The sequence below is a fragment of the Adiantum capillus-veneris genome, chromosome 30 (assembly GCF_014529385.1).
Source record: "Adiantum capillus-veneris isolate H3 chromosome 30, ASM1452938v2, whole genome shotgun sequence".
Lineage (NCBI taxonomy): Eukaryota > Viridiplantae > Streptophyta > Polypodiopsida > Polypodiales > Pteridaceae > Adiantum > Adiantum capillus-veneris.
Window position 1 is genome coordinate 100,122,173 of NC_140960.1, and position 25,349 is coordinate 100,147,521.

The 25,349-nt window shown below is 44.7% G+C and overlaps 1 protein-coding gene across 1 annotated transcript in view; it reads right to left on the bottom strand.

The window, feature by feature from the left end:
- The window catches only part of LOC147418501 (uncharacterized), a 104,214-nt gene extending 79,355 nt beyond the window's left edge, over nt 1–24,859 (bottom strand). Inside the window, exon 1 of the mRNA XM_086506458.1 lies at nt 23,594–24,859. Within this exon, the coding sequence (XP_086362584.1) occupies nt 23,594–24,189 (596 nt within the window). The 5' untranslated portion in view covers nt 24,190–24,859. The remainder of the gene's footprint in view (nt 1–23,593) is intronic.
- Nucleotides 24,860–25,349: the final 490 nt, after the last annotated feature.

Below are 25,349 nucleotides of genomic sequence, written 5' to 3' on the forward strand. Positions count from 1 at the left end.
AACCACATCAAAGAGGGGAAGTGTTTTGGATGCGCGGAACATGGGCACATCTCCTAGAAGTGCCCTAAAAAGGCACACCAAGCACAAAATGAAGAAAGGCCAAAGAGTTCGAAAGCAGCTGAGGAACGTGGACGAAAAGGCAAGATGAAAGAAGGACTGGTTCCAGATTGCATGGGTACTGACCCAAGCACGATTGATGAAAGGATAGAACTTTGCCAAGCTTGGGGCAAAGTGAAATACCAAGAAGCCCTGATTTACTTTGATGGAGGAGCCAAGGCCAAATTTACTTCACCACAATTGGCGGCGCGGCTCGAGATTACACCCGGTCAGAAGGGACCACAAGCAGAGGCACTTCTAGCTACACCTGGCAGGGACGTGGCCATAACACCTGCCATTGGCAAACTTCGGTTGCATTGTCAAGGGTATTTGGGGCACGAGGACTTCTACATAATGCCCTTGGAAGGTTGTGATTTCCTCCTGGGAGTCCCTTGGTACCATAAGAACAACGTCGTGGTCGATAATCGAGATGAGAGAGACATTGACTACTGAAAGGGCCGAAAGTGTACTTGATGTGAAACTGAAGGGCGAGTATGTCCCTATTGTATCGGCTTCGGCAGTTTCGAAATTGATAAAATCTAGTCTGTTTGTTTACTCGATCTTTTTGAAAGAGTTGAATGATAAACATAGCACAAATATGACAGAACTTCATAAAGAACGCAAAGATTTTCTCCACAATCATGCCGATTGCTTTTCTGAAGGCTTGCCAGGCGAATTGCCACCAGTTTGTCCTGGAAGCACACCACCGCACCGGCCACCGCACCGGCCACCTTACCGTGTGAGCCAGGCCTAGAATGAAGAAATTATGAACCAAGTGAAAGACCTCCGACAAAGTCAAAACTGGTCCCGTAGTCAAATTCTCTTTCAATGTCTGAAAGGCAATCACCTCTTGTAAGGTGCAACGGAATGATTGTTTGCGCTTTGCTCAAGATGAGTGCTCGAACTGTGCTCAAGGGTTCCTTTTGTTCTTATGGAAGGAGAGCCTTCCGTTCTTAATGAGAGAGTGCTATGATCACGAACAAAGTGAATGGACATTGTGCGTGCAAGTGTATGAGACTGAGAGATAGAGAGAGAAGAGAGATACGACACTAGAGACGTTGTAAAACCCTCCTCCGAAGGCCCCACTATGGTCGGCGAGAGTGGTCTACTTATGATTGCACAATCTCGTACAAACGGAATGCATGAGACTGATGCAAGTCTAGGCTATGTCGACGATGACGACGGTGATGACGAAGTCGACCTAAAGGCTGAAATCTACAACCTTCTAACTGCTGAATCTGTTGAACTTGGGGCTGTTTTGGGTGGCTGAAAAACACGGGTTTTGGCTGAGAAAAACGCGGGTTTTGGCTGCGTTTTTCGAGGCTGAATTTGCTGTTTTGCTGCTGCATTTTTAGGCTGAATTTTCTCCAATCTGCTACTGCTCCATGCACCTCTGCTACTGCTGTAAAACGCTAGGCTGAGATGCTCTCCAGGCAAAAACGCCAGCAACTGCACAAGGCTGAAAACGCTAGCTGATCTGCGACTCTGCAAAAACGCTAAGGCTGATGTGCTGAGCTTGGGCGATTCTGCTACACATGCAAAACGTTGATCCCTTCTGCTGGTTTGAGAAAACGCTAGGGCTGTGTGGGTGTAATCGCCAAGTCTGGGGGGTTCTTGATGGTTCTTGCTGAGAAGGCGCCTATTGAGCGGTGGAGCTTGTAACTAAGTCAGACTTTGTAAATAATTAATTTATTTACGAGAAAAGAATTATCTAATTAGTTGTGTGCACACCAGAATAGACCTAGCAGTTCTAAGGCCTCAGGTGAGCCTAAATGCGGGCTAAAACACCTCAGAGGGACCTTAGCAGAAATTACCCTGAAGCCCTAGTGATTGGGAAATCGGGTCTTCAGAAAGGGGTAAGCAGTAGCCTCAGGTTTTAGGCTCAGAAAAATATGCGCGTCAGTACAAGCACATGAATGAGATGGGGTCCTTAGAACAGTGACCCTAAGGCTAATAAAGCTAATAAAGCCTTAGGGTAAGTTTCGTGAAATTAAATTTAACGGTTCGTGCCCGGGCGGGCGGCCGGACAAGTGTGAGCAGGTAAAGGCGGTGCAGTGCCCGTGCAGCATTGCGCCGGCAGACCTTTGGTGTTCTCATAAAAGAATCATTGGTAGCATTTGTTAGTTAGTTGCACATTTTAATTAATGAGCTAGAAGTTTTTAAAGTCAAAAGTTAAATGGTTTTTAAGTTTTTAAAGTAAGTGTGCCAAGTGGCACACTTACCAATGCAAACTAACTCTCTCTCACTCTCACTCTCTTCCTAGCGCCCCCTCTCCCTGATGGCTATTTAGGAGCCCCCCCTCCCCCATTTTCAGGGCTGGCAGTGCACCTACCCCCCCTAATGTGAGCGTGCTCAACGCGGTGGAGCCCTCCATTGAAGCTTGAGAGCAGCCCCTTGCGACATATGTGGTAGCCTTGTGCTCCCATTGTCAAGAACAAGGGATCTCACAGTCATAGACACCTTCTGGTGAAGTTTCATCGCGAGAAGCTGCCGTAGACGCTCTCTTAGCAGAGTGCGGCTGCTGAAATTCTCTGTTTTCAGCCCCTAATCACCTCGATTAGGGCTGTTTTCAGCAAATCAGTCATAGAAATTCTCTTCTCTTTCCTTATCCTAAGTCTACATCAAGTTTGGCGCGATTCCATCGCGAAGAAGACCTCTGTTTCGGCGTAGGGGTGTGCACAGGTAAGAATTTCAGGTTATGTGCAGAAAATTACAGCAAGCATGTGCGTGTGCATTTTGCTTGTTTCTCTTTTGTGTTCGATGCATGAATGAATGAGCATGAAGGCAACACATAACGGAAGATGGACTCTCCTCTGTGAGAGCTTCCGATGAGCTGTTTCGGAAGATAGACTCTCTTTTCGAGAGCTTCCAACCAGTCTCGCAGAAGAGGGGGAATCCCCTAAGCAGTAAGAAAGTGGAAACACTTTCTCAGTCAGTAGTCAGAACAGAACAAAAGAAAGAATAGAGGACGGGCGTATGCCCCGTTCCTGTGCTTGTAAAGATTCTGCCTTAGTAATAAAGATATTCTCTTTATGGGGGGGGACCAGCCCATCTTCTGGTCCCCAATGAAGTGTCAAGTTTTTCTCGCTCCATCTAATTCTCTTGAGTATTTGAAGTGCAATTAAACGTCAGTTTACGCTTCCGTATTTTTGTGCCCAATCGTTTCGGAGTCTATATTCAAGCGCAATCAGCTTTCAAAGGGCAGAACTCAAACTCTACTCCAATCATAGGAAAGTTGAATCTAAAGGTCGACGACTACAAGGATCAAGAGTCTTTCTTACTAGCTTCACTTGAAGGATGCGATGTTATCTTGGGAATGCCTTGGCACTACAAGATGCATCCCATTCCTGACTATGTCCAGAAAACCTTATCTTTTGCTCATAAAGGAAACGAGTATCTTGTACTTGCAGATGCAGGTGATTAGCGTATTCCTATCGCCAACCACATTGCCATCAAGAAAGAAATGAAAAAGTGTGTTTCAGCGTACATGATTTTTGCAAGAGAGAGAGATGTGTTTGTTTCACAACTTTCTTCCTCTTTAGAGCAAAAAAGACTTAAGTTAATAGAAAGATATAAAGATTGTTTTGCAGATGAACTTCCAAATGAACTCCCACCTTCGCGACCTGAGGATCATACCATTGATTTGATCCCAAGAAGTTCTCCTCCAAATCAGCCCCCTTATCGAGTTAGTCTAATGCAGCAAGAGGAAATTCTCAAGCAGGTTAACGAACTTTTGGAGAAGGGCTTAATAAGGCCTAGTACTTCTCCATATTGTTCACCTGTCTTGCTAGTACAGAAAAAAGATGGCACATTCCGCATGTGCATAGACTATAGATCTCTAAACAAGATCACAATCAAGAATCGATTTCCAATCCCTCGGATTGACGACATTCTTGATAAGTTACAAGGAGCCAGTGTCTTTAGTCGTATAGACTTGAAGAGCGGTTATCATCAAATCCGCATAGCTCCTCAGGATGTGCATAAGACTTCATTTAGAACAACCTTCGGGTTGTATGAATTCTTAGTGATGCCTTTTGGGCTCACTAATGCACCAGCTACATTCAACAGAATGATGGATAGAATCTTCCACTCATACAGAAGCTTTACAGGTGTTTTCTTTGATGACGTCTTAATCTTCTCAGAGACGGAAGACGAACACTATAAGCATCTCGCCTTAGTGTTTGAAGAATTACGCAAACACAAATTATTTGTGAATGCTAAGAAGAGTGAGTTCTTTCTAAAAGAAATCCACTATTTGGGCCATATAGTATCTCACAACCAGGTGAGAATGGACCCTGATAAGATTCAAGCAATTGTAGAATGGCCTACGTCAACTACAGTACATGATGTGCGAAGTTTCCTTGGCCTCTGTTCTTATTATCGGCGTTTCATTCGAGCTTTTGCCACGATAGCAGATCTCCTCCATGACCTGACAAAAGTGCTACAGCTAGAGAAGAGGCAAAGGGGTTTTGTCCACTACATGCAGTATCATGTAGACGTGGGTCTGTAGATTTCTTGTACCCAAAAATATAGGTATTGACCAATAAAGACGAGATTATAACCCGGTGGTTCTGATCTCCATGCACCTCTAGACCGAGGTGTGCGGGGATTGGACATGACTAGAGAATGTGAGGTAAAGAGAGAGAGAGAGAGAGAGAGAGAGAGAGAGAGAGAGAGAGAGAGAGAGATAAGACGAAGAATGCCAATAGAATATTTCATCCTACAAAGTCTACATCAAACTGGTACATTGTCATGCCTTTTGGCTTGACCAATGCACCAGCCACATTCAACCGCTTGATGGAGAAGTTGTTCAGGCCTCATCGAACCTTCACTGGAGTGTTCTTTGATGATATTATCATCTACTCTAATTCATTGGTGGAACACAAGCAACATCTCCAGGTAATATTTCAAGTTTTAAGAGAGAATAAACTTTATGTTAATCGAAAGAAAAGTGAATTTTTCTTGCAAGAGATTCAGTACTTAGGTCATATTATCTCTCAAGATGGCATCCAAATGGATCTATCTAAGTTAGAGGTAATAAAAGGATGGCCTAAACCAAGGAATCTTCATGAACTAAGAAGCTTTATAGGTATGTGTGCATACTATAGACGCTTCATAGAAAAGTTCTCACAAATTGCGGGACCATTACATGACCGAACAAAGAAAAGCGTTAGGTATACATGGTCTTCGAAGGAGAACAATGCTTTCAAAAAGCTTAAAGAAAAGCTTATCTCTCAACTTAGTCACGGACCTGTTCTCACCGTCCCTGCTCTTCGCAAACCTTTCGAGGTATACTGCGATGCATCTGGAGATTGTGTAGGAGCAGCTTTGAACCAAGAGGGTCACGCGATAGCCTATGAAAGTCGGCGCCTTAAAGATGCAGAGTTGCATGTCTCCATATACGAGAAAGAGCTAATGGCAGTAATTCATGCTCTTTCCATTTGGAAACACTATCTATTAGGAGCTAATTTTATTATCAAGACAGATCATCAAAGTCTTCGCTACTTCCTCACACAAAGAAAGTTACCAGAAAAGCAGATGAGATGAGCCAACTTTCTTTCAATGTTTCATTTTCAGATTTTACACACTTCTAGAACGAAGAATGCAGTTGCAGATGCTCTCTCCAGGCGTCCAAAGATCAATGCACTAACAACAATTTATCATGAGGAACTAGAATCTCTCAGCGAGATGTATCCTCAAGATCCAAACTTCGCCACAATTTGGGCAGATCTTCAAGCTGGTCACTCAAAGCCACCTTATTCTATCAGGGATAATACACTCTATCGTCAACAAGCAATATGCATAGCTCAGCCCTTACAACAAAAGGTGATGGATGAAGCACATAATTCTCCTTATGCCGGGCATCGGGGAATTGCTTCCACCACTAGTGCCCTCGAAAGGTATTTCTTTTGGCCAACACTCCGTGCGGACATTGAAAAACATGTACGTGAGTGTTTAGTATGCCAAAAAGTGAAGTATGACAGACATAAAGTTTATGGCAAGCTTCAGCCGCTCCCTGTGCCTAGCACGCCATGGGAAAGTATTGCCATGGATTTTATTACGGATCTCCCTCGATCCAAGAATGGAAATGATGCAATCTGGACTATAGTAGATAGATTCAGTAAGCAAGCCCATTTTCTTCTAGTAAAGAAGACGATCAAAGCTGATCACATGGCTAGAATATTTCTAGCTCAGATTTTTAAACACCATGGATTGCCAAAGACTATTGTCAGCGATAGAGATCCCCGCATGACTAGTCTATTTTGGCAGGCATTGTTTGAAAACTTGGGAACTAAGCTTGATTTTTCATCAGCTTATCACCCTCAAACAGATGGTCAAAGCGAAATCGCTAATGCCACTGTTTTAGATCTCCTCAAGTGCTATGTTTCGGAACGACAATCCGAATGGGAACAGTACTTACCAATAGTTGAGTTTGCGTATAATAATACCATACATTCCTCAACTGGTAAAGCCCCCTTCGAAATTATTTACGGGAAGCCACTCTTACTTCCTATTATGGTGACCAAAGAAAACATCTTCGCCGCAGATGAATTTGTGCGCAATATTGATATTGCCCATCAACAAGTAAAGCAAGCGATTCTTCGTACTCAAGAGCAACAGAAGAGAAAAGCAGACAAGCACAGAAGGAATCTCAATCTTGAAAAAGGACAATATGTCCTGCTTCGGTTTGAGAAAGCTAGATTGAAAAAGCAGGTCGACAAAGGGAAAGTTGTCAAACTTTCCCATAGATTCTACGGCCCTTTCAAAATTACAGATAAAGTCAATGATGTGACTTTCAGATTGGATTTACCTTATAATTGGCGAATCCATAATGCTTTTCATGTCAATCTCCTCCGACCCTATGTTGGACCTCCTCCAGTGGCGCCAGTACAAGAAGATCCTCCAGAAGTCGAAGAGACTGAGGAAATCCTTCAACCTGAACAGATAATATACCACTCGGAGAGACAACTCAAGTCGGGGAGTCTACATCGAAAGTATTTAGTCAAGTTCAAGAATTACACTCCTTTAGATGCAAAGTGGATGACTGAGTCCGATCTCAAGGACTACCCTGACATCTTGCACAGTTATGTTGACGCTCTACAGTTGAGGTCAACTGTTTAGAACCAAGAGGGATGTAACTAAGTCAGACTTTGTAAATAATTAATTTAGTTACGAGAAAAGAATTATCTAATTAGTTGTGTGCACACCAGGATAGACCTAGCAGTTCTAAGGCCTCAGGTGAGCCTAAATGCGGGCTAAAACACCTCAGAGGGACCTTAGCAGAAATTACCCTGAAGCCCTAGTGATTGGGAAATCGGGTCTTCAGAAAGGGGTAAGCAGTAGCCTCAGGTTTTAGGCTCAGAAAAATACGCGCGTCAGTACAAGCACATGAATGAGATGGGGTCCTTAGAACAGTGACCCTAAGGCTAATAAAGCTAATAAAGCCTTAGGGTAAGTTTCGTGAAAATAAATTTAACGGTTCGTGCTCGGGCGGGCGGCCGGACAAATGTGAACAAGTAAAGGCGGTGCAGTGCCCGTGCGGCATTGCGCCGGCAGACCTTTGGTGTTCTCATAAAAGAATCATTGGTAGCATTTGTTAGTTAGTTGCACATTTTAATTAATGAGCTAGAAGTTTTTAAAGTCAAAAGTTGAATGGTTTTTAAGTTTTTAAAGTAAGTGTGCCACTTGGCACACTTACAAATGCAAACTAACTCTCTCTCACTCTCACTCTCTTCCTAGCGCCCCCTCTCCCTGATGACTATTTAGGAGCCCCCCCTCCCCCATTTTCAGGGCTAGCAGTGCACCTATCCCCCCTAATGTGAGCGTGCTTTACGCGGTGGAGCCCTCCATTGAAGCTTGAGAGCAGCCCCTTGCGACATATGTGGTAGCCTTGTGCTCCCATTGTCAAGAACAAGGGATCTCACAGTCATAGACACCTTCTGGTGAAGTTTCATCGCGAGAAGCTGCCGTAGACGCTCTCTTAGCAGAGTGCGGCTGCTGAAATTCTCTGTTTTCAGCCCCTAATCACCTCGATTAGGGCTGTTTTCAGCAGATCAGCCATAGAAATTCTCTTCTCTTTCCTTATCCTAAGTCTACATCAAGTTTGGCGCGATTCCATCGCGAAGAAGACCTCTGTTTCGGCGTAGGGGTGTGCACAGGTAAGAATTTCAGGTTATGTGCAGAAAATTACAGCAAGCATGTGCGTGTGCATTTTGCTTGTTTCTCTTTTGTGTTCGATGCATGAATGAATGAGCATGAAGGCAACACATAACAGAAGATGGACTCTCCTTTGTGAGAGCTTCCGATGAGCTGTTTCGGAAGATAGACTCTCTTTTCGAGAGCTTCCAACCAGTCTCGCAGAAGAGGGGGAATCCCCTAAGCAGTAAGAAAGTGGAAACACTTTCTCAGTCAGTAGTCAGAACAGAACAAAAGAAAGAATAGAGGACGGACGCATGCCCCGTTCCTGTGCTTGTAAAGATTCTCCCGTAGTAATAAAGATATTCTCTTTATGGGGGGGGGACCAGCCCATCTTTTGGTCCCCAATGAAGTGTCAAGTTTTTCTCGCTCCATCTAATTCTCTTGAGTATTTGAAGTGCAATTAAACGTCAGTTTACGCTTCCGTATTTTTGTGACAGAGCTCCTGCTGCCTCTTCTGCCATTTAGTGCTAACTTTGCTTTGCTTATATATTTTCTTACCCAAATTGCCCTACCTACTTTTGTTGGAAAGTCACTTAAATTAATAAGTGAAAAATGTCAAAAATAGGGAAAATAGACTAAAATCACTGGAAAATTTCCCTAGCTGATTCTAATGGATTCTGATGGGAATATTGATGATCATGTTGTGTACAACCAGAGGATATGCATCTACACTAAGTGACTGGGCATGCACGGTCTACGAATAGACTCACAAAAGTGCCAGATCACTTTTAAATCTAGACTGACTGGACTAACTGAACCCGGATCATGCCGTAGCTTGTCCACGGACACATAGGGTTGGATGTGTCACGTGACATCCCCTCCTTTTCAAAGTGAGGTACTCGTACCGAACTGTATGGCGTCGAGGGAGATAGCCAATAGCATCCGGAATCTTGGAAGGGACTCTTCGCCGGCCCACTCTGATGTGTGGGTCGTACGGTACTTGAACTTCATAAAGGTCTGCAACGCTTGCTTCTTTGGGCCGCGCCGAAAGCGACACAAAGTCTTATGTGGCTCCTTCGATGCTTCAACTTCGTCTAGAGTCCTGCTTCTTTCTTCTTCAAGAATCTCCATGGTTGAAAATTCCTGAAACCATTTCCAACACAAAACCATGAACATAGCCATTCCATGTAAAGTGAGTGGAAAAAATCTTGTCTTCGCTAAAGACTGTGTATGCAATGTAGATGAACATAGAGACGGAGTGACAACTTATTCATCAAACACATGCAAACAATGAGATCAAATCTTTCTCTTATGATCTACAGCAATCAACTGTGGTAAAACACAATGGAAATGCCCACGCTTGGTGCTCATACTTTCATGTGCTCGTTCTACAAATGTGTCATGACAAGGAAGAGACATGGAATGTGACTTCCTTACATACATACTTTTTAGCTTTTCATGAACAATCCGCATACATTCGTGCTCATTCATGAGTGGAACGTGCTCAACGTCATGTCTAGGAAAAGGGATCACATACAGACACTGACTAAAATACAGGAAACGATCACGAATAAAACACTCCAACAATGCGTGCGTATTAATCATGCCAACACATAATACTTCCTATGAGGGTTCCTTGGACCTAGGCTCAAGAGCCAAGATCGGTTCTTCCTGAGGGGGTTCTTTGGACCTAGGCTCGAGAGCCAAGATCGGTTCTTCGTGATTAATCGAATCTGCAATGAGGTTAGCTTCACTAGAGAAAGTATCAACTAACACATCATCTTTGTGAACAATCACATCTTCTTCATGCAACTCATCATGCTTGTGAGAAATCACATCTTGATCATCATGCAAATCATCATGCTTTATCATTGTCAATCAAATCATCATGCTTCTCATAATCATGCAAATCCTGCGTTGTCATGCTTGGGAGAAGAAGAGACTAAGAGAGCCTTCGTCTCCTGAATCTCTTGCATCTTTGCCGACACGTGAGAAAAGAGTCGCAAGAACTCCTGCATGTGCCAATCTCTCTGTTCTTGTCTTGCCTTTCTTTCTGCTTCGTCTTCTGCGTGCCTGCGATCCATTTCTGCTTTTCTTTCTGCGTGTCTGCGTTCCATTTCTACCATTCTTTCTGCATTTCTTGCTTTGCGTTCTAAATTCCTTTCCATAAACATCAGCTCCAAGGCCTCCATAGGAGTTAGAGCAATCCTTGTCGTAGATGGGGAAGGGTCAGAAAAACCTCCTAGTGGGGAAAATTCTTCTTCGCCTCTCTCATGCTCATCACCTCCAAGTGAAGTATCCATTCCGCTTCGAGTGATGACCATCCACTTAAGTCGTGGGTTCTTGTGGGTTCTTATGGCCTTGGGTTCTTAAGTTCACGAGGAACTTGGGTTCTTGAGGGTCTTGAGGTTCTTGAGGTTCTTGAGAGTCTTCTTTCGCTTGCAATCTGTGTTTGAGAAGGATCTTCTCTTCACCCGAGTTCTCCTCTTTTCCGCGAGCCCACCCCTTGGCGGCCTTGCGCTCACACCAAGGTTGCTTTTTCCCACCTCATGTCGATTGGCCGGCCGCTAAGTGCACGGTCCGCTCTCAATGAGTGAAAAGAGGCACAAGGGGAGGCTGGCCAAGCCCTTCTTTCTTGGGTTTCCTGTCACTCTTCAAAAACACGATTAGGAATCGACACGCCCAAGCGAACTTGGGTTCGTGCGACCGCAACAAGCAAAAAAATTCTTGTGATTCTTGTGGTTCTTTCCTTGAGCGATACAAAACACTGCCAAAGCTCTGATACCAATGTTAGGTGCAGCGGAATGAATGTTTGCGCTTTGCTCAAGATGAGTGCTCCGAACTATGCTCAAGGGTTCCTTTTGTTCTTATGGAAGGGAGAGCCTTCCGTTCTTAATGAGAGAGTGCTATGATCACGAACAAAGTGAATGGACATTGTGCGTGCAAGTGTATGAGACTGAGAGATAGAGAGAGAAGAGAGATACGACACCAGAGACATTGTAAAACCCTCCTCCGAAGGCCCCACTCTGGTTGGCGAGAGTGGTCTACTTATCATTGCACAATCTGGTACAAACAGACTGATGCAAATCTAGGCTTTGTCAACGATGACGACGGTGATGACAAAGTCGACCTAAAGGCTGAAATCTGCAACCTTCTAACTGCTGAAAATCTGATGAACTTAGGGTTGTTTTGGGTGGCTGAAAAACACAGGTTTTAGCTGAGAAAAACGTGGGTTTTGGCTGCGTACTTTTGTTGGAAAGTCACTTAAATTAATAAGTGAAAAATGTCAAAAATAGGGAAAATAGGCTAAAATCACTAGAAAATTCCCCTAGCTGATTCTAATGGATTCTGATGGGAATACTGATGATCATGCTGTGTGCAACCAGAGGATATGCATCTACACTAAGTGACTGGGCATGCACGGTCTACGAATAGACTCACAAAAGTGCCAAATCACTTCTAAATCTATACTAACTAGACTGACTGAACCCTGATCATGTTGTAGCTTGTCCACGTACACATACGGTTGGATGTGTCATGTGACACCTCTGTGGGTCCCCACGAGAAAGAGACTCCTCCTTACGACTCATAGGGGGTCTTAATGCAAGAAGGCTATGTCATTGCCTATGAGAGCCGATTGTTTTCAAGGCCGGAATTGACAGCACAAATATATGAGAAAGAACTTTTGGCGGTTATCCATGCTCTTACTCCGTGGCGACATTACCTACTCGGAGCCGATTTTACGTTCTTCAGAGTTTATGCCACTTCTTGTCACAGAAGCAGCTATTGGGAAAGCAGATGCGGGGGGCAAATATCTTGTCACAATTTCACTTCCAGATTGTCCATGTGCAGGGACAGAAGAACTTGGTGGCAGATGTTGTCCTGGAAGCCGTTGGTTCTGGCTATTTTCGCTATACACCATAGAAACTTCGAGGATATGATCGATTAGTACGCCACAGATCCAGATGTATTCGGTCGAATACAGAATAGGGAGGTAGTAGCGGGATATTCTATTCGGAATGGCTACTTGATGAAAAAAACAATGTTGTGCGTTACATAGCCGTTGAGGGGAAAGGTTCTAACCGAATGCCATTGTCCACCATTACGGGTCACCGCAGCATTGATACCACCTTGAAAGGTGTGGAGAGATACTTCTTTTGGCCGAGACCCAAGAAGGACGTGGACGATTTTGTACACAGTTGCTTGGTATGCCATAAGGTCAAGTTTGACATGCATAAAGCACAGGGATTGTTAAAGCCTTTACCCATTCCCACCCGCCCCTGGGAAAGTATTGCAATGGATTTCAGTTTTAATCTCCCGAAGACACAGAGTGGCCACGATGGTATCTACATTGTTGTTGACAGATTTAGCAAGCAAGCTCATTTCATTCCAGTAAAAAAAAAAAGTCAAGCCAAATCACTTAGCGAGACTGTTCATTGCCCAGATATTCAGATTACATGGCATGCCTGAGACAATTGTCTCCGACAGAGATCCCCGATTTACGAGTTTGTTTTGGAAGGCCATTTTGGAGAACATTGGCACACAGTTGCAGCTCTCGTCATCTTTCCACCCGCAGACAAATGGGCAATCTGAGAATGCAAATTCAGTCGTACTGGATTTATTAAGGTCTTACATTTTGGATCAGAAGACTCACTGGGAAAGGTTTTTACCTTTGGTAGAATTTGCCTACAATAACTCGATTCACTCTTCGACGGGGAAGGGGCCATTTAAGATTGTTGAAGGTGCTCCGAAGGTTCCACCCTTCTTAAGCACGAAAGATAAGATTTTTGAAGCCGACCAATACACGAGGGACTTGGACATTGCTTTTGCCAAGGTCCGAAAGGCTTTAGAGAAATCTCAGGAAAGACACAAGAAGGCAGTAGATTGACATCGTCGCGATTTGAAATTAAAAGAAGACGATTGGGTGCTCTTACGTTTTGAGAAGGCATGCCTGAGAAAGAAAAAGGGAAAGGAGCAGCTTTTTCCAAAGCTTAGCATGAGATACTATGGACCTTTCCATATAAAAGAAAAGATAAATGATGTCTCCTTTAGACTGAAGCTGTCCGATACTTGGAGAATTCACAATGCTTTTCATGTGAGTCTCTTGAAGCCTTTTAAAGGCGATGTGCCCGATGATGGGGAGCCAAATGAGCAACCCGAAGTGGAGGAAAGCGAAGAGATACTCGTTCCAGAACAGATATTGGTACATTAAGATAGAAAGATTAGGGGTAAAGTGATAAGGCGGTTCTTGGTTACATTCAAGAACTATCCCGCATTGCATGCGAAATGGATGGAGGAGGAGGAGCTAGCAGATACTCCTTAGATTGTGAACCTTTACCTTGATGTCACGTGACACATCCCAACCCTATGTGTCCGTGGACAAGCTACACCATAGCAGGGTTTCCGTCAAGTCCAATCAAGTTAGATTAGAGGTGATCTGGCACTTTTGTGAGTCTATTCGTAGACCGTGCATGCCCAGTCACTTAGCATAGATGCATATCCTCCGGTTGCACACAGCATGATCATTGAAATTCCCATCAGAATCCATTAACATCCGTTAGGGAAATTTTCCAGTGCATTTAGCCTATTTTTCTATTTTTGGTTATTTTCACTTATTATTTTTAAGTGACTTTCCAACAAAGGTGGGTAGGGCAATTTTGCTAAGTTAATACAAACCGAAGTTAGCACTTTCTGGAAGAAAAGGCAGCAAGAGCTTCCCGCTCAACAGGCAACTTCTCAACAGTACCCCCTCTCAGCACCCTAGGCCATCCTTGGCGTTTTTCCCACGACCAACCACCCTCAGCCATTAGCGTTTTCAGCATTCACTAGCGCCAGGCGACATCAGCAACTCCAGCGTTTCCAACCTCAACAGATACAGCACCAGCCAGCGTTTCCATGCAAAAACGCCAGCACCACTTGCAGACTCCAACGTTTTTTAGCATGGACAAAAACGCAGATTTCAGCCATTGACAAACGCAGAATCTCAGCAGAGAAACAGTAGCAGATCAGCCCCCAAGTTGGTTGCAGATGCTCCCCCATTTTCAGCCATAAAACGCAGCCAAAACAGTCATTTTCAGCCACCAAACAGTCCCGAAATTCAGCGAATAGAAGAACTCAGATTTCAGCCATCAAGTTGCCGTCGTCATCACCATCGTCGTCATCGGCATAGTCCCATTGCATCAGTCCATTGCATACGCATTGTACACCTTTGTGCAATCAAAGTACACCACTCTCACAGACGAGAGTGGGGCCTTCGGAGGAGGGTTTTACAAACTCTCGGGTGTCGTATCTCTTCTCTCTCCTTCTCTCAGTCTCATTCACTTGCACGCACAATATCCACTCACTTTGTTCGTGATCATAGCACTCTCCATAAGACGAAAACCTCTCTCTTTCCCTAAGAACTAAAAGGAACCTTGAGCAATAAAGATCACTAATCTTGAGAAAATACAACATTCATTCCGCTGCACCTAACATTGGTATCAGAGCTTTGGAAGTGTTCTGCATTACTCAAGGAAAGAACCACAAGAATTTTTTTTTGCTTGTTGCGATCGCACGAACCCAAGTTTACTTGGGCGTGGCGATTCCTAATCGTGTTTTATTGAAGAGTGACAAGAATCCCAAGAAAGAAGGGCTTGTCCAGCCTCCCCTTGTGTCTCTTTTCACTCATTGAGAGCGGACCGTGCACTTAGCGACCGGCCAATCGACGTGAGGTGGGAAAAAGCAACCTTGGTGTGAGCGCAAGGCCACCAAGGGGTGCGCCCGTAGAAAGGAGTAGAACACGGGTGAAGAGAAGATCCTTCTCCAACGCAATTTGCAAGCGAAAGAAAACCTCAAGAACCCCAAGAACCCAAGACCCTCGAGAACCTCAAGAACCCAAGATTCTCACGAATCAAGGATCTCAAGACCCTCAAGAACCCAAGTTCCTCGCGAGCTTAAGACCCCAAGATCATAGTGCATGGTCGTCACCCGAAGCGGAATGGATACTTCGCATACAGCTGATGAGCATGAGAGAGGCGACGAAGACTCGTCCCCACCCGGAGATGATTTCTTCAACCCTCCCCCTTCACCATCTACACCACCAAGTGCTATGGAGGCAATGGTCAAGCAGATGATGGCCATGATGGATAGACAAGAAGCAAGTCGCCTTGCTCAGGAACGTGAGCGCCTTGCTCTTGCCGCAAAGCAAGAAGAACATCGACTTGCTTTCGAACGCGAGCGTGATGAACGAGAGGCTCATAGGGAGATTCGTCATCAAGAATTTATTTCCCACATCCTAGCCTCGAAGACCAAACCACCCAAAGATCGTGGGAGTTCGTCAAGTGGCGCAAGCCACGACGCGGATTCCAATCATCCAGTCACAGAAAAGTTGACTTTCAGTAAGTATGACGGTAAGATGAATGCTACAGTTATTCATTCTTGGTTGCATCAATTTAATGCTTATTTTGCGAGAACTAAGAAGACAGGAAATAGCAAAGTTTTGACGGCAGCTATGTACCTTGCCGGTGATGCCATCAATTGGTACCACGCATGGCAAGAGGCACAGCTAGCCGCGCACCTAGAGGCAGCCGACGATTTCACGCCCCTCTCTTTTAGTTGGGCTGATTTCCAAGACAAGCTCAAGGCGCGGTTTATGCCACCTCAGTACCTTGCACGATTGAAAGACGATTGGCGCGCTCTCAAGCAAAATGATATGCCGGTTATGTCTTTTTCTAATCGTGTTTTGCAGCTAGGTACCCAACTACGCATGTCGGATGATGAACGCAAAGAGGCTTTTCTCTTTGGATTGGACGAGTATATCAAGTACGATGTCGAGGTATTCGATCCAATCGATCTCAACAAGGCGGTAGCAATTGCTCTCGCACAGGAGATGAAGCACAACAAGGGAAAGCCTAAGGAGAACAAGACTTCCACCAGTACCTCGCAGACTTCTTAGAACCCTCAGAACGGTAAGAATGGTAAGAATGATAACTCTTCTAACCAATCTTACAACATTCTCTCATCAAAGAATTCTTCCAATGAATCTAAGGGTAAGGCTAACACAACTGCTAAACCTAAGCTTACTCCAGATGAAAAGATAGCACAAGGAATTGTAGGAGGTTACATCACGTCGGAAGAACAAAGCACTTATTCTAAGGAAGGTCGTTGTTTTCATTGTCACATTAAGGGTCACATAAAAAGAACATGTCCTAAGCTTGAATCGAATGAATCTAAAGAACCCACAGCACCCACTACATCTGTCAATGCAATGAATGATAACACGGGTGTGCCCAAAGTTTCTCAAGACCCTCCCATTGATGATTCTCTCATTAAATGTTATGGTCGTACGTCGGGGCACCGTTTTGTCATATTGTTTGACCCTGGTAGTATGCATGATGTGATCAGTTCCTCTCTTGTTGAGAGAGCCCGCCTCGAAGTTAGTCCGAGATCTCCTATCGAGGTCTCTAGCTTTCGTCCTGGTATGGACGCTCTCATCACCGAGGAATGCCTTGATGTGTTATTTGCAATTAAACAGATTGCCTTCACTAGAAGATTTGTTGTTTCTCCTCTCTCAGGATGTGATATGATTTGGACATTCGATGGTTTCGTGATAATGACGCTCTCATGGATTTTCTGATTAACACTATAACTCTCAATGCCAAAAGTGATTCTCCTATTGTCATTCATGGAGAGGACATTGCTCATTCTCCATCTCTCATTGCTAATATGCAGGACAAGATTCAGGAGAAGGAGACTCTCTCAGTCTCTTTTTCTCCACAGCACGACACACAGGATTTGCATGATTATGAGAAGCATGATGATTCAAAGGATAATGATTTGCATGATGATTTGGATGAAAAAGACAAGCATGATGAATTGCATGAAGATGATGTGATTGTTCACAAGGATGATGTGTTAGTGGATGCTTTTTCTAGCGAAGCTAGCCTCGTTGCAGATTCGATCAATCACAAAGGCTCGATCTTGGCTCTTGAGCCTAGGTCCCAAGAACCCCTTCAGGAAGAACCGATCTTGGCTCTCGAGCCTTGGTCAAAAGCACCCTCATAGTAAGTATTGTGTGTTCGCATGATTGATACGCAGGCATTGTTCGAGTGTTTCATTCGTGAAGGTTTCCTATATTTTAGTCAGCATCGTTATGTGATCCCTTTTACTAGGCATGGCATATTGTATGTTGAGCACGTTTCTCCATGGATGAGCACGAATGTATACGGGTATGCACAAGAGGGGAATCACTCCGCTCCTTTGTCGACACATTGCCCCGATATTTTGATTTGATATAGAGTCACTGATGTCCTTTGGGTTTCAGGGATACTACTGAGCTGACAATATTCTGGTGTATGACTTTATGAACTGGAATTCCCAAAAATGAAAATGATACTGATTGATTTGTACTTGACTTGTTTGAGTGCAAGAACTGATAGACGAAATGACTGCAACATTTCGGTCTCATAAATCTCTATAGGCATGATTGCAATATGGATTAGTTGATCGGGCATCTAAGAGGTCCCGACTGGATCTAGATGTGATTGCTAAATACGTTGCCGATTAATCATGGTCTAAGATTTGGAATGATATTTGAATGTGATTTGTCATGTGGTGTGACTGTCGATTGGTACATGTACTAGATGTGTTGTTCCTAGTGCGTCGGTACGAACAATCAGTGTCTTCTAACACAGTTTATGGCCTCTGTCCATTTTGCAGGCATAATCGAGGGCGATTACAATGCTTTCAAGAGGGGGGTTTATCACAAATGGGTGACGTTGCCTCTGTCTATTTTGCAGGCATAATCGAGGGCGATTACAATGCTTTCAAGAGGGGGGTATGTCACAAATGGGTGACGTGGCACTGCCCCAGATACACACCCAATCACACGTGGCAGTACGGACCCGCAACGTGCGTTGACATGCTGACATGGCATTCCATACGGACTTCTGGATTTTCGGCGCGTTTTACGTTGACAAGCTAACGTGGCAACGTACCGATCTCCGCAAATTACAAAGGCTACTTTTTGAGCGCTGGCTAGATTTTGAACAGTTTTTAAAAGCTTTTCGACTCAGTTGCTTTAATTTTAGAAGCTTTTTGATTACCTGCTTTTGGGGCTCTGCTTTTGGGCATCCCTTGTAACTTATAAATAAGTGGGCAGGGCCCTCACTTCTTAGAGCATCTAGACGCAGAGTCTGAGAGTGAACCCTCCCACTCTCTTGTACTTTGAATACACATTAATACAAAAAGAAATACCGAAAGGGGCACCAATCTTTGGGGCCAATACCTCTAGGCACGGAACTCCACCGGGCCGTGTCGAATCAAGTGCGAATTGTGAACTGTTTTGAAGTGAATCTCTGCTATGTCGTGGTAGAATCTTGACTTGGAGTGTCCATGTTTGTTACAATGGTATCAGAGCGCGGTTGATTTCTCTGCCATCGGGAAATCTGATCCTTTACTCGCGACACTTATGGATTCCAACAAAGAACAGTCGACTTCCTCTGCATTTGGGGATGCGGGAAGAGATCAAGAAGATTCGCATGAAGAGTACGGCCCACCTCGGCCTACTCAAGCAGAGATTGAAGAGATGGAACGTCGACAATTAGTTGACGACGCGACAAAGATGATAATCAACATATCGAAGGATCCGAAATTTGCAAAATTTTTGACTCCGACATCCTTCGAAGAAGTGCACACCCAGTGGCAAAAGGCCACAAAGCCACCCATCAAACCGACAATCAAGAAACCTCCTGCTCCGAGGATGTTTACAGAGCAAGAATTGGAAGAGGTGGTTGATACTATTCGTGATTGGCCCGATTTGAAGAATGTCCAGGAAAGCGAGGAGATACTTGTTCCAGAACAGATACACATAAAGATAGAAAGATTAAAGGTAAAGTGATAAGGCGGTTCTTGGTTAAATTCAAGAACTATCTCGCATTGCATACGAAGTGGATGGAGGAGGAGGAGCTAGCAGATACTTCTCAGATTGTGAATCTTTACCTTGAAGCATTCGGTTTAGCATAGTCTACCCTGATTTCAGCATGGGCGAATCTAGTGCAGCGGGTATGCACAAAGGGGAGTCACTCCGCTCCTTTGTTGACACATTGCCCCGATATTTTGATTTGATATAGAGTCATTGATGTCCCTTTGGGTTTCAGGCATAGTGCTGAGCTGACAATATTCTGCTATATGACTTTATGAATTGGAATTCCCAAAAATGAAAATGATACTGATTGATTTGTACTTGACTTGTTTGAGTGCAGGAACTAATAGACGAAATGATTGCAGCATTTCGGTCTCATAAATCTCTATAGACATGATTGCAATATGGATTAGTTAATCGGGCATCTAAGAGGTCCCAACTGGATCTAGATGCAATTGCTAAATACGTTGCCGATTAATCATGGTCTAAGATTTGGAATGATATTTGAATGTGATTTGTCATGTGATGTCCTGTGATGTGACTGTCGATTGGTACATGTGCTAAATGTGTTGTACCTAGTGCGTCGGTACTAATAGTCAGTGTCTGCTAACACAGTTTATGGCCTCTGTCTATTTTGCAGGCGTAATCGAGGGCAATTACAATGCTTTCAAGAGGGGGGTGTATCACAAACGGGTGACGTGGCATTGCCCCAAATACACACCCACGGACACGTGGCAGTACGGACCCGCAACATCCCCGCTGACATGCTGACGTGGCATTCCGTACGGACTTCCGGATTTTCCGACGCGTTTTACGCTGACAAACTGACGTGGCAACGTACCGATCCCCGCAAATTACTTTTTTAGCGCTGGCTAGATTTTGGACAGTTTTTGGAAGCTTTTGGACTCAGTTGCTTTAATTTTAGAAGCTTTTGATTACTTGCTTTTGGGGCTCTACTTTTGGGCATCCCTTGCAACTTATAAATAAGTGGGCAGGGCCCTCACTTCTCAGCGCATCTGTACGCAGAGTCTGAGAGTGAGAACCCTCCCACTCTCTTGTACTTTGAACACAGATTAATACAAAAAGATATACCGAAAGGGGCACCAATCTTTGGGGCCAATATTTCTAGGCACGGAACTTTGTCGGGCCGTGTCGAATCAAGTGTGAATTGTGGACTGTTTTGAAGTGAATCTCTGCTATGTCGCGGTAGAATCTTGACTTGGAGTGTCCAAGTTTGTTACATCCCGCCGCCAACAAGATGCCCTCCGAGGTCACTTCATCCCACCACGACTATTCCTTCGCCTTTTGAGTGTTGCCCGCTTGAACGGAGGGGGTTGAACGAGAAGAAGAGGCCATGGATGATGCACGAGCGTGCGCACACGCGCGCGCGAGAGAGAGAGAGAGAGAGAGAGAGAGAGAGAGAGAGAGAGAGAGAGAGAGAGAGAGAGAGAGCTTGAGCGGCGAGCCTTGTAGCAAAGAGAGCTTCTTGAATCTTCAATGGCGAATGCGTATCATGTAAGCTTGAGCCTTGAGAGCTCGAGAGAGATAGAGTAGGTAGAGTCAAGACTCAAGAGGGAGAGAGAGAGAGAGAGAGGGGGAGAGAGGGAGAGAGGGAGGGTAGAGGTTAGAGTGTAGAACAATGCAATGGTGCATTGAAGGCTTGAAGCATTCACTTGTATGTTGTGAAGGGAAGGGGTGAGGGGGTTTGCATTATATAGGCTTGCTCATTTTCAAATAAAATCCAACGTTAATAAAATCTGCCCGTTTTTTACTTTTGGCCGGAAAATGATTGTTGCCCAGAATCCGACCATTCAGCCTGCCTGACTGCCTATTGTCTTTTTCCGCCGTTCCCGACCGTTCCTATCCGTTCCAGCCCCCCATTCCGATACCTAAAAATTTGTCGGAATGCCTGGCCGTTCCATGACGTTCCCCGCCATAGCTATGCCCCAGAACGCCGTTCCAGCATTCCCAGCCCCCTAGAGGAGCGTTCCTCGGTAACTATGGCATGACTAGCGTTTTCAGATTTCAGCAGTTCAACCATTAGCCTCAACCTCGTCGTTGTCATCGTCATCAAGTACCACAGCATCTAGAAGCATTGTGCCAGACTTTGTGCAATTTAAAGCAAATACCTCTCTAGCAATAGAGAGGGGGGCCCTTGGAGGGGGGTTTGGGAACCCATCTGGTGTCATCTCCTCTCTCTCTCTCTAGCACTCTCATGCACTTGCACTCACAATTTCCACTCTCTTTGTTTTGGTCCTTGCACATTCTCTCATTAGTAAGGAAGGCTCTCTCTTTCGCTAAGTGAAAGGAACCTTGAGCACTCACTGATCACTCATCCTGAGCCATACACCATCATTCACTTCCGCTCCACATTACACGTCGGATAGATCTTTAAGGTCTCTTGGGATAGTTTCCTACAACATTAAAAATTATCTTCTTCTTCTTCTTCTTCAGTCGAGCGCCCTAGTGGTATTTCTTTAATTAATTAAGGACTGTCAATTTTACAATTGTTCTCTATGAGACCACTCACCCAATCTGTTTTACAACTGGGGCCTTGCCTACTAGTAATAGAAACTCGGCCAAAGGAAAATCTATACAGCACTTGGTAATCCATACAATCCCACACTTTCCACTGCGTTTTGTGAGCGACTTGACTCAGACATGGAACCTTTGCTTTATGGGCCCCATGGGCTGCTGCATCTGGTGCTCCTTGGTGGCTATCACAAAGAGCCTCCGCCTCTTAGCACCTCTCTAAATGTCTTTGGAGAAGCCATCAGCTTCAGCGCCCCTAAAATTAGGCGCACTTGTCCCCGCCTTTGTCTTACCTTTGTGCAGGACAAGGGCAGATCTGCTCTTGTTCAGCCTAGGTGATCCCACCTGGTCACCCTTTGTTGCAGAGATTACCAGTGATCAGCCTCCTCCTCCGCGTTTTTTAAAGCAAAAACCAGCTGAACATGTTGCGAGGATTCTGCAAACAAGAGCAGCCCAAATAGTGGCCAAGTACATCTGCATTTTTGCAGCTCTTGGTCGGCCATACAGATCTGCAATTTTCAGCCCATAGATGTCAACCACCAGAGCCTAAGAGTAGCACCAGAACCCTCAGATTCAGAAAAGTCCAACACTTCACCCCATCATTAGCCATTTTCCACCAAGTAGAAGTCAGATCTACCATCCTTACCTCTACTACATCAGCCTCTAGAGGTTTGTTTGAGGAGTTGCTACTTGGAGGCATCAGGCAGAGGAGACGAGCATTCCAAGAGAGAGAACAGCTGATGCCAAGTCATCTTGAACTTCATCTAAGGTACCAGCATTCATGGGTATCAAGGCAAGATCTGCCATAAACATCTTTTATCAATACAGAAAATAGAAGTAACGGGGTGTTGAGAGTGGTTGTTGGGACCCCATCACGATGTTATCTACTGCTTCTCTCTGAATCTATCCGTCGGATAACTTTCACCGATGCATCTCTCTCTCTACTGTCTCCATGTCAAGAAACATTCTTTAAGATAATAACAAAGCACCAGTAGCTACGCAATGGAGCAAGAGGTAATGTTTATGTTAGTGTGATAGATGATTGAGGTTCATCATCAATTGCACAGCCCAGCGAGATTGTGCCTTCGGGCTAAATTTCAAGAGCCTCATACAAAGGGTGGCTGTTTGACAAATTGCCCACGTCTACATTGACAAGATAAAGCATCCTTGGCTTTAAATTATGATTTCATAGATGATTTGTAAGAAATCGGAGTTTATATGGTAGTGGAGGCCCTATCTGACAAGATCTGCTTTATACACCTAGTTAAAGATATGGCTCAGACCCGCTCCCATGGAGAGGATTTGAGGCATCTAGTCAGATTGCAAAGGGAGCTAATAAAGAATCATGGCGCTCAAAGATGACACTATGCCTTACTAAGCATGGACTAGACATCGAGCACTTCCCTTGCTAGTATGACAATGAATGCACCACATCTCCGACCACAAAAAAAAAACACAAGCTTTTTACGCATTTTTAGTAAGTTGTCAACAATTAAACAAGCTATAATTAAATTGGTAAACCTATCAATTCACCTTGAGTCATGGTAGCCATCCAAAAGACGGAACGACCATCGGCTCATCATGGACAGTATTGCCTAAATACAAGGACATCCCCACTAACGGCATCAATGCCTGATAATATATATAGAGCCATGTATTGAAAACCACACACATGAGCATAACTTGATATAAAGGAATAAGAGACCTCATCCCCATCAAGTAGGGTGGTCAGATGGCCACTCGGCCATCTCTGGTGATGCACCATTCTCATGCCCAGTGGTTCCTGGGGACCTTATGCTTGAAATATAAGAAGAGAGACACAACTGCCTCCATGATTAAAATTCAAGATGCTTAAGCCTTTAACTACAACAAACGCCCCATTGAAACCATCCTTTACACTTCAACCAATGAATGAATTCTGTTTACCTGCCAGCCCGATAATAATACATGTCCCTTGAACTAGAGGACACATATCCTGATGTCTTGGACCATCCCGATGCACCCCACGGTACAGAGCTAGTTGCCTGTGCACGAGTGCGAAAATATAGCGTCGCTGATTCCAAAGCACACCTCACAAGAGCAGCATCCTCTGCACTCAATTCTATTACTGCAGCACCCTGTCTGGACAAACAACTAGAAAGGTCTTCTACAGCCCTTGTGTAAACAGCAGAAGGTGGACCATCCTCAGGAAGGATGTCGGCAAGTTTTACCCTTGGCAGACAATAGCCACTATCAAAAGAAGCCGATGGTAAGGGGAAGCTAGGAGATGCACACGAAGCAAGCGGTAAGGCATGTGCAATTCCTCCTGACATAGCATGTGCAATTCCTCCTGACATAGCATTGGAAACTCCTCCAGGCATTGCATGAGTAATCCCCGTCGGTGTTACATGTGCGATTCCACCTGGCATAGCATGAGAAAGACCTCCAGACTGCGAAGATGAATGTGGAAGCGCTAGAGATAGACCAGAAACACTCTGTGGTAATTGACTTGGAGAAGAAAAATTGTTAGGCTGTGTCTGCATCACAAGAAAATTTCATGTGCTAAATGGCATAGACGACAAGGAGCTTCCCACAGCAACGGAAAGCAGCCACATCCCGATGGCTCCCATCACATGCTGGATAGGTCTTGCAGACTTGTGATACCTGGATATACAGCCATGGTACCTTCAATGAGAACAGAAGCATGAGCGGGACGTCCATATCCAAAGCACAGGGAGAAATAACGGCGACCGAGCTAGCAGCAATTATGTCTAGCTGATTGATCAGGCGTCAAGTACAAGAAGAGAGAAATTTATAAGGGGGGGTCACTATCCAAGAACGCTTCTAGAAGGGATCTCTTCTGCAATTCGGAGGGAAGGAGATGAAATGGGCGATTGAAAGGGAAGTCAGAAGCTAGGGTTTCTTGCAATAATCTCCAAGACGAACGAAAGAAGAGATGCAGAGCTTCGAGAGAGCAAAATTTCCAGTTGTGGCAATGGGCGCCTCATCCAAAAACAGGGGAGGCAGGGCAGGGCCGACCTTTGTGTGAGGCTATGGAGGAAGAGGAGCTCCTCTACTCTTTTGGGAGCGCGGGCTGACGCAGAAACACGCACAAGCGTTTCTGGGCCCTCTCTTTTGCTGCGCATTTCCTCCAGACTCCGGGCTCGCAAACTCCCCTCGGAGTCCCCTGTTTTCCCGTTGTCGGGCCTTTCCGCTTGGAAATGTGCATGTATGCATGTGATGTGCGATGCATGCATGTAAAAATCAATTCCATATACGTGTACCCTGTTATAGGCTTATTTGCAATGCCATTGCAATGTGCAATATGCATGCGTATTGCTTAAATCTGTCCACCACGCCGCCGTACCCCCCCTCACGTGACACTCCGACCGTACAATCCCTTTGACTTCCTCTGGTACAGTTGAAGTTTGAACATTTGAGATTTTAAGAGCATGTTTTCAAACACTATATGTACTTGTAGCTACTAGCAACCCTTCGCGACAATATCGCGGTAGTCGTTGTGATGTTGCATTGTTTCGGAACACACATACTCTAAGACCTCCATCTCGTTGCACACATGTGGGGCATGTAGCGCTAGCGTTTACATTAAATGAAGCTTCGTCTTGTTGTATGCTCTACAAACTTTGCTTTGTTTTTCATTTTTTGTAGCGCATGGAGTGCAAGGGCCTTTGCAGTCTATGCC